This window comes from Lampetra fluviatilis, unplaced genomic scaffold, assembly GCF_964198595.1.
Source record: "Lampetra fluviatilis unplaced genomic scaffold, kcLamFluv1.1 SCAFFOLD_1192, whole genome shotgun sequence".
Classification (NCBI taxonomy): domain Eukaryota; kingdom Metazoa; phylum Chordata; class Hyperoartia; order Petromyzontiformes; family Petromyzontidae; genus Lampetra; species Lampetra fluviatilis.
The window spans coordinates 1-17,170 of NW_027621702.1; the positions used below are offsets into that span (position 1 = coordinate 1).

Sequence of the window (17,170 nt, forward strand, 5' to 3'; positions counted from 1 at the left end):
CATCTCCCTCACCTCAATCTCTCTCCCCCATCTCTCCCCCATCTCTCTCCCCATCTCTCTCCCTCATCTCTCCCCCATCTCTCCCCAATCTCTCTCCCCATCTCCCTCACCCCATCTCTCTCCCCCATCTCTCCCCAATCTCTCTCCCCCATCTCCCTCACCCCCATCTCTCTCCCCATCTCTCCCCAATCTCTCACCCCCATCTCTCTCCCCCATCTCTCTCCCCATCTCTCTCCCCCATCTCTCCCCCATCTCTCCCCAATCTCTCTCCCCATCTCCAAAACTCTCCCAATCTCTCTCCCCACTCTCCCCCATCTCCCCATCTCTCTCCCATCTCCCACTCTCACCCCCATCTCTCCCCCATCTCTCTCCCAAACTCTTTCACTCTCTCCCCCATCTCCCAAACTCTCCAAACTTTCCCATCTCTCTCCCAAACTCTTTCACTCTCTCCCCCATCTCCCAAACTCTCCCAAACTTTCCCATCTCTCTCCCAAACTCTTTCACTCTCTCCCCCATCTCCCTCACCCCCATCTCTTCCCCCATCTCTCCCCCATCTCTCCCCCATCTCTCTCCCCCATCTCCCTCACCCCCATCTCTCTCCCCCATCTCTCCCCCATCTCTCCCCAATCTCTCTCCCCCATCTCTCCCCATCTCTCTCCCCATCTCTCTCCCCCATCTCTCTCCCCTTCTCTCTCCCCATCTCTCTCCCCATCTCTCTCCCCCATCTCTCTCCCCATCTCTCTCCCCCATCTCTCCCCATCTCTCTCCCCATCTCTCTCCCCCATCTCTCTCCCCTTCTCTCTCCCCATCTCTCTCCCCCATCTCTCTCCCCCATCTCTCCCCAATCTCTCTCCCCCATCTCCCTCACCCCCATCTCTCTCCCCCATCTCTCCCCCATCTCTCCCCAATCTCTCTCCCCCATCTCCCTCACCCCCATCTCTCTCCCCCATCTCTCCCCCATCTCTCCCCCATCTCTCTCCCCCATCTCTCTCCCCCATCTCTCCCCAATCTCTCTCCCCAATCTCTCTCCCCCATCTCTCTCCCCCATCTCTCCCCCATCTCTCTCCCCCATCTCCCTCACCCCAATCTCTTTCCCCCATCTCTCCCTCATCTCTCCCCCATCTCTCCCCCATCTCTCTCCCCCCATCTCTCTCCCATCTCTCCCCCATCTCTCCCCCATCTCTCTCCCCCATCTCCCTCACCCCAATCTCTCTCCCCCATCTCTCCCCCATCTCTCTCCCCATCTCTCTCCCCATCTCTCTCCCCCATCTCTCCCCCATCTCTCTCCCCATCTCTCTCCCCATCTCTCTCCCCCATCTCTCCCCCATCTCTCCCCAATCTCTCTCCCCCATCTCCCTCACCCCCATCTCTCTCCCCATCTCTCTCCCCCATCTCTCCCCAATCTCTCTCCCCCATCTCCCTTACCCCCATCTCTCTCCCCATCTCTCTCCCCATCTCTCTCCCCCATCTCTCCCCCATCTCTCCCCAATCTCTCTCCCCATCTCCAAAACTCTCCCAATCTCTCTCCCCACTCTCCCCCATCTCCCCATCTCTCTCCCATCTCCCACTCTCACCCCCATCTCTCTCCCAAACTCTTTCACTCTCTCCCCCATCTCCCAAACTCTCCCAAACTTTCCCATCTCTCTCCCAAACTCTTTCACTCTCTCCCCCATCTCCCAAACTTTCCCATCTCTCTCCCAAACTCTCTCTCCCCCATCTCCCAAACTCTCCCATTCTCTCCCAAACTCTCTCTCCCCCATCTCCCAAACTCTCCCATTCTCTCCCAAACTCTCTCTCCCCCATCTCCCAAACTCTCCCATTCTCTCCCAAACTCTCTCCCCCATCTCCCAAACTCTCCCATTCTCTCCCAAACTTTCTCTCCCCCATCTCCCAAACTCTCCCATTCTCTCCCAAACTCTCTCTCCCCCATCTCCCAAACTCTCCCAAACTCTCTCCTAACCCTCCCCCCCCCCTCTATCCCCCCCCCCTCCCCCCCCCAGGGCTTGCTGCTGCGCAACATGGCCGAGCGTAACCAGGAGCAGGAGAAGGTGGAAAAACGTCGTCAGATGCCGTTCCACATGCACGTCAACCTGGAGCTGCTGGAGTGCGTCTACCTGGTGGCCGCCATGCTGCTTGAGGTGCCCTACATGGCCGCTCACGAGTTCGACGCTCGTCGCAGAATGATCAGCAAGCAGTTCCACCACCAGCTGCGAGTGAGCGAGCGGCAGCCCCTGCTGGGTGAGCGTCGTCACGCTAGCTCGCCCGCCCGCTCGACGTGTCGCTCGCCGGCTCGCTCGCTCAGTCACTCACACGCTCGCCCGCTCGCTCGTTCGTTCGCTCAGACGCTCACTCACCCACTCACTCGCTCACCCACTCACTCACTCACCCAGTCACTCACTCACTCACCCACTCACTCACCCACTCACCCACTCACTCACCCACTCACTCACCCACTCACTCACCCACTCACCCACTCACTCACTCACTCACCCACTCACCCACTCACCCACTCACTCACCCACTTACTCACTCACCCACTCACCCACTCACTCACCCACTCACCCACTCACTCACTCACCCACTCACTCACTCACCCACTCACTCACTCACTCACCCACCCACTCACTCACCCACACAACCACCCACACAACCACCCACACACCCACCCACTCACCCACTCACACACCCACTCAATCACCCACCTGCTCACCCACCTGCCCACTCACCCACCTATCCACCCACCCGCTCACTCACCCGCTCACTCACCCACTCACTCACTCACTCACCCACTCACTCACCCACCTGCCCACTCACCCACTCACCCACCTATCCACCCACCCGCTCACTCACCCACCTTCCCACTCACCCACCCGGCCACCCGCTCACCCACTCACCTGACCCAACCTTCTTGACCCCAAACCAACGGCCTCCGACCGTCTTGACATCTGACCCCCGTGACCTTAACCAACCCCCCCCACACACCACCACCCCCACCACCCCCCCCCCACCACACACAGGGCCTCCTGAGAGCATTCACTCACTCACTCCCTCACCCACTCACTCACCCCACTCACCCACCCACCCACTCACTCACCCACTCACTCACTCACCCACCCACCCACTCACTCACCCACTCACTCACTCACCCACTCACCCACTCACTCACCCACTCACTCACCCACCCACTCACTCACTCACCCACTCACTCACCCACTCACCCACTCACTCACTCACCCACTCACTTACTCACTCCCTCACCCACTCACTCACCCCACTCACCCTGCACCCTCACCAAACTCACCCTGTACCCTCACCCCACTCACTCACCCACTCACTCACCCACTCACTCACCCACTCACCCACTCACTCACCCACTCACTCACTCACCCACTCACTTACCCACTCACTCACTCACTCACCCACTCACTCACCCACTCACTCACTCACCCACTCACTCACCCACTCACTCACCCACTCACTCACTCACCCACTCACTCACCCACTCACTCACCCACTCACCCACCCACCCACTCACCCACCCACCCACTCACTCACCCACTCACCCACTCACTCACCCACCCACCCACTCACTCACCCCACTCACCCTGTACCCTCACCAAACTCACCCTGTACCCTCACCCCACTCACCCTGTACCCCCCCACCTTCCCTCCACCTTCCCCCCACCACCTTCCCCCCACCACACACAGGGCCTCCTGAGAGCATGCGTGAGCACGTGGTGGCGGCGTCGAAGGCGATGAAGATGGGCGACTGGAAAGCGTGCCGAGCCTACATCCTCAACGACAAGATGAACGCCAAAGTGTGGGACCTCTTCCCCAAGGTGGACAAAGTGCGCCTCATGCTCGTGCGGTGAGTGGGGGGGAGGGTGGGGGGTGAGGGGGTGGGTGGGTGAGTGGGTGAGTGAGTGGGTGGGTGGGTGGGGGGGGGGGGGTTGAGTGGGGGGGGGGTGAGTGGGTGAGGGGGTGAGTGGGGGGGGGGGGTGAGTGGGGGGGGGGGTGGGTGGGTGAGGGGGTGGGGGGGGGTGTGTGAGTGGGTGGGTGGGTGGGTGAGTGGGTGAGGGGGTGGGTGAGTGGGTGAGGGGGTGGGTGAGTGGGTGAGGGGGTGGGTGAGTGGGTGAGGGGGTGGGTGAGTGGGTGAGGGGGTGGGTGAGTGGGTGAGTGGGTGGGTGGGTGTGGGAAAGTAGGTGGGTGGGTGAGTGGGTGGGTGGGTGAGTGTGTGAGGGGGTGGGTGAGTGAGTGAGTGAGTGGGTGGGTGAGTAAGCTAGTGGGTGGGGGTGTGTGGGTGGGTGGGTGAGTGAGTGGGTGAGTGGGTGGGTGAGTGGGTGGGTGGGTGAGTGGGTGGGTGGGTGGGTGAGTGGGTGGGTGGGTGGGTGGGTGAGTGGGTGGGTGGGTGAGTGGGTGGGTGAGTGGGTGGGTGGGTGGGTGGGTGAGTGGGTGGGTGAGTGGGTGGGTGGGTGGGTGAGTGAGTGGGTGGGTGGGTGGGTGAGTGGGTGGGTGGGTGGGTGAGTGGGTGAGTGGGTGAGTGGGTGGGGGTGTGTGGGTGGGTGGGTGGGTGAGTGTGTGGGTGGGTGGGTGGGTGGGTGAGTGTGTGGGTGGGTGGGTGGGTGGGTGGGTGAGTGGGTGGGTGGGTGGGTGAGTGGGTGGGTGGGTGGGTGAGTGGGTGAGTGGGTGAGTGGGTGGGGGTGTGTGGGTGTGGGTGGGTGGGTGAGTGTGTGGGTGGGTGGGTGGGTGAGTGGGTGAGTGGGTGGGCGGGTGGGCGGGTGGGTGAGTGGGTGAGTGAGTGGACTGCCACACATGTACATGATGCTGTTGCTGCTGCTGATGATGCTGATGATGCTGCTGGTGATGATGATGTTGATGCTGATGATGTTGCTGATGATTATGTTGATGATGATGTTGCTGATGATGATGTTGCTGATGCTGCTGCTGATGATGTTGCTGCTGATGTTGTTGTTGTTGATTATGATGTTGATGATGATGTTGTTGATGATGCTGATGATGTTGTTGTTGCTGATGATGCTGCTGATGTTGATGCTGTTGCTGATGATGCTGCTGCTGTTGATGATGTTGCTGATGATGATGTTGATAATGATGATGCTGTTGTCGTTTAGGAAAATCCAGGAGGAGTCTCTGCGGACCTACCTCTTCACGTACAGCAGCGTCTACGACTCCATCAGGTACACACACACAGACACACACACAGACACACACACACACACACACACACACACACAGACACACACACACACAGTCACACACACACAGACACACACACACAGACACACACACACAGACACACACACACACACACACAGACACACACACACAGACACACACACACACAGACACACACACACACAGTCACACACACACAGACACACACACACAGACACACAGACACACAGACACACACACACACACACACAGACACACACACACAGACACACACACACACAGACACACACACACACAGTCACACACACACAGACACACACACACAGACACACACACACACAGACACACACACACACACACACAGACACACACACAGACACACACACACACACAGACACACACACACAGACACACACACACACAGACACACACACACACACAGACACACACACACAGACACACACACACACAGACACACACACACACACAGTCACACACACACAGACACACACACACAGACACACACACACACAGACACACACACACACACACACAGACACACACACAGACACACACACACACACAGACACACACACACAGACACACACACACACACACAGACACACACACACACACAGACACACACACACAGACACACACACACACAGACACACACACACAGACACACACACACACAGACACACACACACACAGTCACACACACACAGACACACACACACAGACACACACACACACAGACACACACACACACACACACAGACACACACACACACACAGACACACACACACAGACACACACACACACACACAGACACACACACACAGACACACAGACACACACACACACACAGACACACACACACAGACACACACACACACACACACACACAGACACACACACACACACAGACACACAGACACACACACACACAGACACACACACACAGACACACACACAGACACACACACAGACACAGACACACACACACACAGACACACACACACAGACACACACACAGACACACACACACACACAGACACACACACAGACACACAGACACACACACACACACAGACACACACACACAGACACACACACAGACACACACACAGACACACACACACACACAGACACACACACAGACACACAGACACACACACACACACAGACACACACACACAGACACACACACAGACACACACACACAGACACACACACACACACAGACACACACACAGACACACAGACACACACACACACACAGACACACACACACAGACACACACACAGACACACACACAGACACACACACACACAGACACACACACAGACACACAGACACACACACACACACAGACACACACACAGACACACACACAGACACACACACACACACAGACACACACACACAGACACACACACACACAGACACACACACACAGACACACACACACAGACACACACACAGACACACACACAGACACACACACACACACAGACACACACACAGACACACACACACACACAGACACACACACACAGACACACACACACAGACACACACACACAGACACACACACAGACACACACACACAGTCACACACACACACAGACACACACACACAGTCACACACACACAGACACACACAGACACACACACAGACACACACACACAGTCACACACACACACACACACAGACACACACACACACAGACACACACACACACAGACACACACACACACAGTCACACACACACACAGACACACACACACAGACACACACAGACACACACACAGTCACACACACACAGACACACACACACACACACAGACACACACACACAGACACACACACACAGACACACACACACACAGACACACACACAGACACACACACACAGTCACACACACACACACAGACACACACACACACAGACACACACACACACACACAGTCACACACACACACAGACACACACACAGACACACACACACACACACACACACACACACACACACACAGACACACACACACAGACACACACACACACAGACACACACACACACAGACACACACACACAGACACACACACAGACACACACACACACAGACACACACACACACACACAGACACACACACACAGTCACACACACACACACAGACAGACACACACACACAGACACACACACACAGACACACACACACAGACACACACACACAGTCACACACACACAGACACACACACACACAGACACACACACACACAGACACACACACACAGTCACACACACACACACAGACACACACACACACAGACACACACACACACACACAGTCACACACACACACAGACACACACACAGACACACACACACACACAGACACACACACAGACACACACACACACAGTCACACACACACACACACAGACACACACACACAGACACACACACAGACACACACACACACAGACACACACACACACACACAGACACACACACACACACACAGTCACACACACACACACACAGTCACACACACACAGACACAGACACACACACACAGTCACACACACACAGTCACACACACAGACACACACACACAGACACAGACTCACACACACAGACACACACACAGACACACACACACAGACACACACACGTGTACACGCACACACACGTGTACACGCACACACACGTGTACACGCACACACACACACACACGCGTACACACACACGTACACACGCACACACGTGTACACACGCACACACGTGTACACGCACACACACGTGTACACGCACACACACGTGTACACACACACACACGCGTACACACACACGTGTACGCACACACGTGTACACACGCACACACGTGTACACGCGCACACACGTGTACACGCACACACACGTGTACACGCGCACACACGTGTACGCACACACACGTGTACGCAAAGATCTTTGTGTTTGTGACTGTGTGTGTGTGTGTGACTGTGTGTGTGTGTGTGTGACTGTGTGTGACTGTGTGTGACTGTGTGTGACTGTGTGTGTGTGTGTGTGACTGTGTGTGTGTGTGTGTGTCTGTGTGTGTGACTGCGTGTGTGTGTCTGTGTGTGTGACTGCGTGTGTGTGTCTGTGTGTGTTACTGTGTGACTGTGTGTGTGACTCTGTGTGTTTGTGTGTTTGTGTGTGTGTCTGTGTGTGTGGTCTGCGTGTGTGTCTGCGTGTGTGTCTGCGTGTGTGTCTGCGTGTGTGTCTGTGTGTTACTGTGTGTGTGTGTGACTGTGTGTGTATCTGTGTGTGTGTGACTGTGTGTGACTATGTGTGTGTGTGTGACTGTGTGTGTGTGACTGTGTGTGTGTGTCTGTGTGTGTGTGACTGTGTGTGTGTGTCTCTGTGTGTGACTCTGTGTGTGACTGTGTGTGACTGTGTGTGTGTCTGTGTGTGTGTGTGTCTGTGTGTGTGTGTGTGTGACTGTGTGTGTGTGTGTGTGTCTGTGTGTGTCTGTGTGTGTGACTGTGTGTGTGTCTGTGTGCAGCATGGTGACACTAGGGGACATGTTTGAGTTGGAGGCCCCGGTGGTGCACAGCGTCATCAGCAAGATGATCATCAATGAGGAGCTCATGGTGAGCGCCCCACACTCACCACCACCGCTCACCTGCTCCTCACCACTCGCTCGGTTCGCTCACTCACTTGCTCACCCGCCCGCTCGCTCATTCACTCACTCGCTCACTTCGCTCACTCGCCCACTCACTCACCCGCTCACTCTCACACCCGCTCACTCACCTGCTCACTCACTCGCTCAATCACCCACTCACGCACCCGCTCACTCGCCCGCTCACTCACTCACCAGACGTCGCTGGACCAGCCCACGCTCACCGTGGTGATGCACCCCACTCACCCTGTACCCTCACCCCACTCACCCCGTACCCTCACCCCCCACTCACCCTGTACCCTCACCCCCCACTCACCCTGTACCCTCACCCCACTCACCCTGTACCCTCACCCCCCACTCACCCTGTACCCTCACCCCACTCACCCTGTACCCTCACACCCCACTCACCCCACTCACCCTGTACCCTCACCCCACTCACCCTGTACCCTCACCCCACTCACCCTGTACCCTCACACCCCACTCACCCCACTCACCCTGTACCCTCACCCCACTCACCCCGTACCCTCACCCCACTCACCCTGTACCCTCACCCCACTCACCCTGTACCCTCACACCCCACTCACCCCACTCACCCTGTACCCTCACCCCACTCACCCTGTACCCTCACCCCTCTCACCCTGTACCCTCACCCCACTCACCCCCCACTCACCCTGTACCCTCACCCCCCACTCACCCCACTCACCCCCCACTCACCCTGTACCCTCATCCCACTCACCCTGTACCCTCATCCCACTCACCCTGTGCCCTCACCCCACTCACCTTGTACCCTCATCCCACTCACCCTGTACCCTCATCCCACTCACCCTGTGCCCTCACCCCACTCACCCTGTACCCTCACACCCCACTCACCCCACTCACCCTGTACCCTCACCCCACTCACCCTGTACCCTCACCCCACTCACCCTGTACCCTCACCCCACTCACCCCCCACTCACCCTGTACCCTCACCCCCCACTCACCCCACTCACCCCCCACTCACCCTGTACCCTCATCCCACTCACCCTGTACCCTCACCCCACTCACCCTGTACCCTCACCCCACTCACCCTGTACCCTCACCCCACTCACCCCCCACTCACCCTGTACCCTCACCCCCCACTCACCCCACTCACCCCCCACTCACCCTGTACCCTCACCCCACTCACCCCCCCACTCACCCTGTACCCTCACCCCACTCACCCCCCACTCACCCTGTACCCTCACCAGGTGTCGCTGGACCAGCCCACGCTCACCGTGGTGATGCACCCCACTCACCCCACTCACCCTGTACCCTCACCCCACTCACCCCACTCACCCTGTACCCTCACCCCACTCACCCTGTACCCTCACCCCACTCACCCTGTACCCTCACCCCACTCACCCTGTACCCTCACCCCCCACTCACCCTGTACCCTCACCCCACTCACCCTGTACCCTCACCCCACTCACCCTGTACCCTCACCCCACTCACCCCCCACTCACCCTGTACCCTCACCCCCCACTCACCCCACTCACCCAACTCACCTTGTACCCTCACCCCACTCAACCTGTACCCTCACCCCACTCACCCTGTACCCTCGCCCCACTCACCCCCCACTCACCCTGTACCCTCACCCCCCACTCACCCCACTCACCCCACTCACCCCCCACTCACCCTGTACCCTCACCCCACTCACCCCCCACTCACCCTGTACCCTCACCCCACTCACCCCCCACTCACCCTGTACCCTCACCCCCCACTCACCCTGTACCCTCACCCCCCACTCACCCTGTACCCTCACCCCACTCACCCTGTACCATCACCCCCCACTCACCCTGTACCCTCACCCCCCACTCACCCTGTACCCTCACCCCACTCACCCTGTACCCTCACCCCACTCACCCTGTACCCTCACCCCACTCACCCTGTACCCTCACCCCCCACTCACCCTGTACCCTCACCCCACTCACCCCACTCACCCTGTACCCTCACCCCACTCACCCTGTACCATCACCCCCCACTCACCCTGTACCCTCACCCCACTCACCCTGTACCCTCACCCCCCACTCACCCTGTACCCTCACCCCACTCACCCCACTCACCCTGTACCCTCACCCCCCACTCACCCTGTACCCTCACCCCACTCACCCTGTACCCTCACCCCACTCACCCTGTACCCTCACCCCACTCACCCCACTCACCCTGTACCCTCACCCCACTCACCCTGTACCCTCACCCCCCACTCACCCTGTACCCTCACCCCCCACTCACCCTGTACCCTCACCCCACTCACCCTGTACCCTCACCCCACTCACCCTGTACCCTCACACCCCACTCACCCCACTCACCCTGTACCCTCACCCCACTCACCCTGTACCCTCACCCCACTCACCCTGTACCCTCACCCCACTCACCCCACTCACCCCGTACCCTCACCCCACTCACCCTGTACCCTCAACCCACTCACCCTGTACCCTCACCCCCCACTCACCCTGTACCCTCACCCCACTCACCCTGTACCATCACCCCCCACTCACCCTGTACCCTCACCCCCCACTCACCCTGTACCCTCACCCCACTCACCCTGTACCCTCACCCCACTCACCCTGTACCCTCACCCCACTCACCCTGTACCCTCACACCCCACTCACCCCACTCACCCTGTACCCTCACCCCACTCACCCTGTACCCTCACCCCACTCACCCTGTACCCTCACCCCACTCACCCTGTACCCTCACACCCCACTCACCCTGTACCCTCACACCCCACTCACCCCACTCACCCTGTACCCTCACCCCCCACTCACCCCACTCACCCCACTCACCCTGTACCCTCACCCCACTCACCCCACTCACTCTGTACCCTCACCCCCCACTCACCCTGTACCCTCACCCCACTCACCCCACTCACACTGTACCCTCACCCCACTCACCCCACTCACCCCACTCACCCCACTCACCCTGTACCCTCACCCCACTCACCCTGTACCCTCACCCCACTCACCCCACTCACCCCACTCACCCCACTCACCCCACTCACCCCGTACCCTCACCCCACTCACCCCACTCACCCTGTACCTTCACCCCCACTCACCCTGTACCCTCACCCCACTCACCCCACTCACCCTGTACACTCACCCCACTCACCCCACTCAACCCAATCACCCCACTCACCCTGTACCCTCACCCCCCACTCACCCTATACACTCACCCCCCACTCACCCCCCACTCACCCTGTACCCTCACCCCACTCACCCCACTCACCCCACTCACCCCCCACTCACCCCACTCACCCCACTCACCTTGTACCCTCACCCCACTCACCCTGTACCCTCACCAGGCGTCGCTGGACCAGCCCACGCTCACCGTGGTGATGCACCCCACTCACCCCACTCACCCTGTACCCTCACCCCACTCACCCTGTACCCTCACCAGGCGTCGCTGGACCAGCCCACGCTCACCGTGGTGATGCACCGCACGGAGCCGGCTCCCCTGCAGAAGCTGGCTCTGCAGCTGGCCGAGAAGCTGGGCAACCTGGTGGACAACAACGAGCGAGTGTTTGACGCCAAGCAGGGCAGCTTCGGATACTTCGGGAGGGGTGGTGGAGGCGGGGGAGACCAGCCGCAGAGAGGGGGCCGTGGTGAGTGTGGGGGGTGAGGGTGGGTGGGTGGGTGAGTGAGTGAATGAATGGGTGGGTAGGTGAATGATTGAGTGAGTGAGTGAGTGGGTGGGTGAGTGGGTGGGTGGGTGAGTGAGTGGGTGGGTGGGTGGGTGAGTGAGTGAGGTTGTGAGTGAGTGAGCGAGTGTTTGACGCCAAGCAGGGCAGCTTCGGATACTTCGGGAGGGGAGGTGGAGGCGGGGGAGACCAGCCGCAGAGAGGGGGCCGTGGTGAGTGTGGGGGGTGAGGGTGGGTGGGTGAGTGGGTGGGTGGGTGAGTGAGTGGGTGGGTGGGTGAGTGAGTGGGTGGGTGGGTGAGTGAGTGGGTGGGTGGGTGAGTGGGTGAGTGAGTGAATGGGTGGGTAGGTGAATGATTGAGTGAGTGAGTGGGTGGGTGAGTGGGTGGGTGAGTGAGCGAGTGAGGTGGTGAGTGAGTGAGCGAGTGTTTGACGCCAAGCAGGGCAGCTTCGGATACTTCGGGAGGGGTGGTGGAGGCGGGGGAGACCAGCCGCAGAGAGGGGGCCGTGGTGAGTGTGGGGGGTGAGGGTGGGTGGGTGGGTGGGTGGGTGAGTGAGTGTGGGGGGTGAGGGTGGGTGGGTGGGTGGGTGAGTGAGTGTGTGGGTGGGTGAGTGGGTGGGTGGGTGGGTGAGTGAGTGGGTGGGTGGGTGGGTGGGTGGGTGAGTGAGTGGGTGGTGGGTGGGTGGGTGAGTGAGTGGGTGAGTGGGTGGGTGGGTGGGTGATTGTGTGAGTGAGTGAGTGATTGAGTGACTGTGTGAATGAGTGAGTGATTGGGTGAGTGGGTGATTGAGTGAGTGAGGTGGTGAGTGAGTGAGCGAGTGTTTGACGCCAAGCAGGGCAGCTTCGGATACTTCGGGAGGGGTGGTGGAGGCGGGGGAGACCAGCCGCAGAGAGGGGGCCGTGGTGAGTGTGGGGGGTGAGGGTGGGTTGGTTGGTGGGTGAGTGGGTGGGTGGGTGGGTGAGTGAGTGGGTGAGTGATTGAGTGATTGAGTGGGTGGGTGAGTGAGTGAGTGAGTGATTGAGTGAGTGAGTGGGTGGGTGAGTGAGTGAGTGGGTGAGTGGGTGGGTGAGTGGGTGGGTGGGTGAATGAGTGAGTGGGTGGGTGAATGAGTGAGTGGGTGAGTGATTGAGTGGGTGAGTGATTGAGTGATTGAGTGGGTGGGTGAGTGAGTGAGTGAATGGGTGGGTAGGTGAATGATTGAGTGAGTGAGTGAGTGGGTGGGTGAGTGGGTGGATGGGTGGGTGGGTGGGTGAGTGGGTGGGTGGGTGGGTGGGTGGATGGATGGATGGGTGGGTGGGTGGATGGGTGGGTGGGTGGATGGGTGGGTGGGTGGGTGGGTGAGTGGGTGGATGGGTGGATGGGTGGGTGGGTGGATGGGTGGATGGGTGGGTGGGTGGATGGGTGGATGGGTGGGTGGGTGAGTGGGTGGATGGGTGGGTGGGTGAGTGGGTGGGTGGGTGAATGAGTGAGTGGGTGGGTGAATGAGTGAGTGGGTGGGTGAGTGAGTGAGTGAGTGATTGAGTGGGTGGGTGAGTGATTGAGTGGGTGGGTGAGTGAGTGAGTGAGTGATTGAGTGGGTGGGTGAGTGAGTGAATGGGTGGGTAGGTGAATGATTGAGTGAGTGAGTGGGTGAGTGAGTGGGTGGGTGGGTGAGTGAGTGGGTGGGTGAGTGAGCGAGTGAGGTGGTGAGTGAGTGAGCGAGTGTTTGACGCCAAGCAGGGCAGCTTCGGATACTTCGGGAGGGGTGGTGGAGGCGGGGGAGACCAGCCGCAGAGAGGGAGCCGTGGTGAGTGTGGGGGGTGAGGGTGGGTGGGTGGGTGGGTGAGTGGGTGGGTGGGTGAGTGAGTGGGTGAGTGATTGAGTGATTGAGTGGGTGGGTGAGTGAGTGAGTGAGTGAGTGATTGAGTGAGTGGGTGGGTGAGTGAGTGGGTGGGTGAGTGGGTGGGTGGTTGGGTGAATGAGTGAGTGGGTGGGTGAATGAGTGAGTGGGTGAGTGATTGAGTGGGTGAGTGATTGAGTGGGTGGGTGAGTGAGTGAGTGATTGAGTGAGTGGGTGGGTGAGTGAGTGAGTGAATGGGTGGGTAGGTGAATGATTGAGTGAGTGAGTGGGTGGGTGGATGGGTGGGTGGGTGAGTGGGTGGGTGGGTGGGTGGGTGGATGGGTGGGTGGGTGAGTGGGTGGGTGGGTGGATGGGTGGGTGGATGGGGTGGATGGGTGGGTGGGTGGGTGGGTGGGTGGGTGGGGTGGGTGGGTGAATGAGTGAGTGGGTGGGTGAATGAGTGGGGTGGGTGGGTGAATGAGTGGGTGGGTGAGTGAGTGAGTGAGTGATTGAGTGGGTGGGTGAGTGATTGAGTGGGTGGGTGAGTGAGTGAGTGAGTGATTGAGTGGGTGGGGTGAGTGAGTGACATGGGGTGGATAGGTGAATGATTGAGTGAGTGAGTGGGTGGGTGAGTGGGTGGGTGGGTGAGTGAGTGGGTGATTGAGTGAGTGAGTGAGGTGGTGAGTGATGTGAGCGAGTGTTTGACGCCAAGCAGGGCAGCTTCGGATACTTAGGGAGGGGAGGTGGAGGCGGGGGAGACCAGCCGCAGAGAGGGGGCCGTGGTGAGTGTGGGGGGTCAGGGTGGGTGGGTGAGTGGGTGAGTGGGTGATTGAGTGGGTGGGTGAGTGATTGAGTGAGTGGGTGGGTGAGTGGGTGGGTGATTGAGTGGGTGGGTGAGTGGGTGAGTGAGTGGTGTGAGTGAGTGGGTGAGTGAGTGGGTGAGTGATTTGAGTGGGGTGTGGTGAGTGGGTGGGTGGGTGAGTGGGTGGGTGATTGAGTGGGTGGGTGGGTGATTGAGTGGGTGGGTGGGGTGATTGGGTGATTGGGTGAGTGGGTGATTGGGTGAGTGGGTGGGTGGGTGAGTGAGTGGGTGGGTGGGTGAGTGAGTGGGTGGGTGGGTGAGTGAGTGGGTGGGTGAGTGAGTGGGTGAGTGGTGTGGGTGATTGAGTGGGTGGGTGGGTGATTGGGTGAGTGGGTGGGTGAGTGGGTGGGTGATTGAGTGGGTGGGTGGGTGGGGTGATTGAGTGGGTGGGTGGGTGATTGGGTGAGTGGGTGGGTGAGTGGGTGGGTGATTGAGTGGGTGGGTGGGTGATTGAGTGGGTGGGTGGGTGATTGGGTGAGTGGGTGATTGGGTGAGTGGGTGGGTGGAGTGGGTGGGTGATTGAGTGAGTGGGTGGGTGATTGAGTGGGTGGGTGGGTGATTGAGTGGGTGGGTGGGTGATTGAGTGGGTGGGTGGGTGATTGAGTGGGTGGGTGGGTGATTGGGTGAGTGGGTGATTGGGTGAGTGGTGGGTGAGTGGGTGGGTGATTGAGTGGGTGGGTGGGTGATTGAGTGGTGGGGTGGGTGATTGAGTGGGTGGGTGGGTGATTGAGTGAGTGGGTGATTGAGTGGGTGGGTGGGTGAGTGTGGAAGCAAGAGAGTGGGGTGGCTATCAGCAAAGAGGCTCCTACCACCCACTCACCACTCACTCACACCCACTCACCACCCACTCACCACCCACTCACCACCCACTCACCCACCCACTCACCCACCCACTCACCCACCCACTCACCCACCCACTCACCACCCACTCACCCACCACTCACCCACCCACTCACCCACCCACTCACCCACTCACCCACCCACTCACCCACCCCACTCACCCACCACTCACCACCCACTCACCCACCCACTCACCACCCACTCACCACCCACTCACCCACCCACTCACCCACCCACTCACCACCCACTCACCACCCACTCACCACCCACTCACCACCCACACTCACCACCCACTCACCTCACCCACTCACCCACCCACTCACCACCCACTCACCACCCACTCACCACCCACTCACCCACCCACTCACCCACCCACTCACCATCCACTCACTCATCACTCGCCACCCACTCACCACCCACTCACCCACCCACCCACTCACCCACCCACTCACCCACCCACTCACCCACCCACTCACCCACCCACTCACCCACCCACTCACCCACCCACTCACCCGCCCACCCACTCATTCGCCCACTCACTCACTCGCCCACTCACCCATTCACACACTCATTCACTCACACACTCGCCCACTCACCCACTCACCGACTCACCACTCACCACCTACTCACCACTCACCACCTACTCACCACTCTCTCTCTACCCCTACAGATCAGAGGGGTGGTGGCTACCAGCAAAGAGGTTCCTATCACTCACCACCCACTCACTCACCACCCACTCACCACCCACTCACCACCCACTCACCACCCACTCACCACTCACCCACCACTCACCACCCACTCACCCACTCATTCACCCACTCACCCACTCACCCACTCACCCACCCACTCACCACCCACTCACCCACTCATTCACTTACCCACCCACTCACCCACTCATTCACCCACTCACCCACTCATTCACCCACTCACCCACCCACTCACCCACTCACCCACCCACTCACCCACTCATTCACCCACTCACTCACTCGCCCACTCACCCACTCACACACTCATTCACTCACACACTCATTCACCACTCACCACCCACTCACCACTAATTCACCCACCCACTCACACACCCACTCACTCACCCACCCACTCACCACCCACCCACCCACTCACTCA

At 59.3% G+C, this 17,170-nt stretch overlaps 1 protein-coding gene across 1 annotated transcript; it reads left to right on the forward strand.

Moving 5' to 3' along the window:
- The first annotated feature begins 2,003 nt into the window (after positions 1–2,003).
- LOC144955592 (eukaryotic translation initiation factor 3 subunit C-like) lies at positions 2,004–12,505 on the forward strand. Its single transcript, XM_078885765.1, has 5 exons — positions 2,004–2,238; positions 3,709–3,868; positions 5,130–5,195; positions 8,753–8,840; positions 12,284–12,505. Exons 1-5 carry the CDS (start codon positions 2,019–2,021, stop codon positions 12,503–12,505), a joined length of 756 nt encoding a protein of 251 aa, XP_078741891.1. The 5' UTR covers positions 2,004–2,018.
- Positions 12,506–17,170: the final 4,665 nt, after the last annotated feature.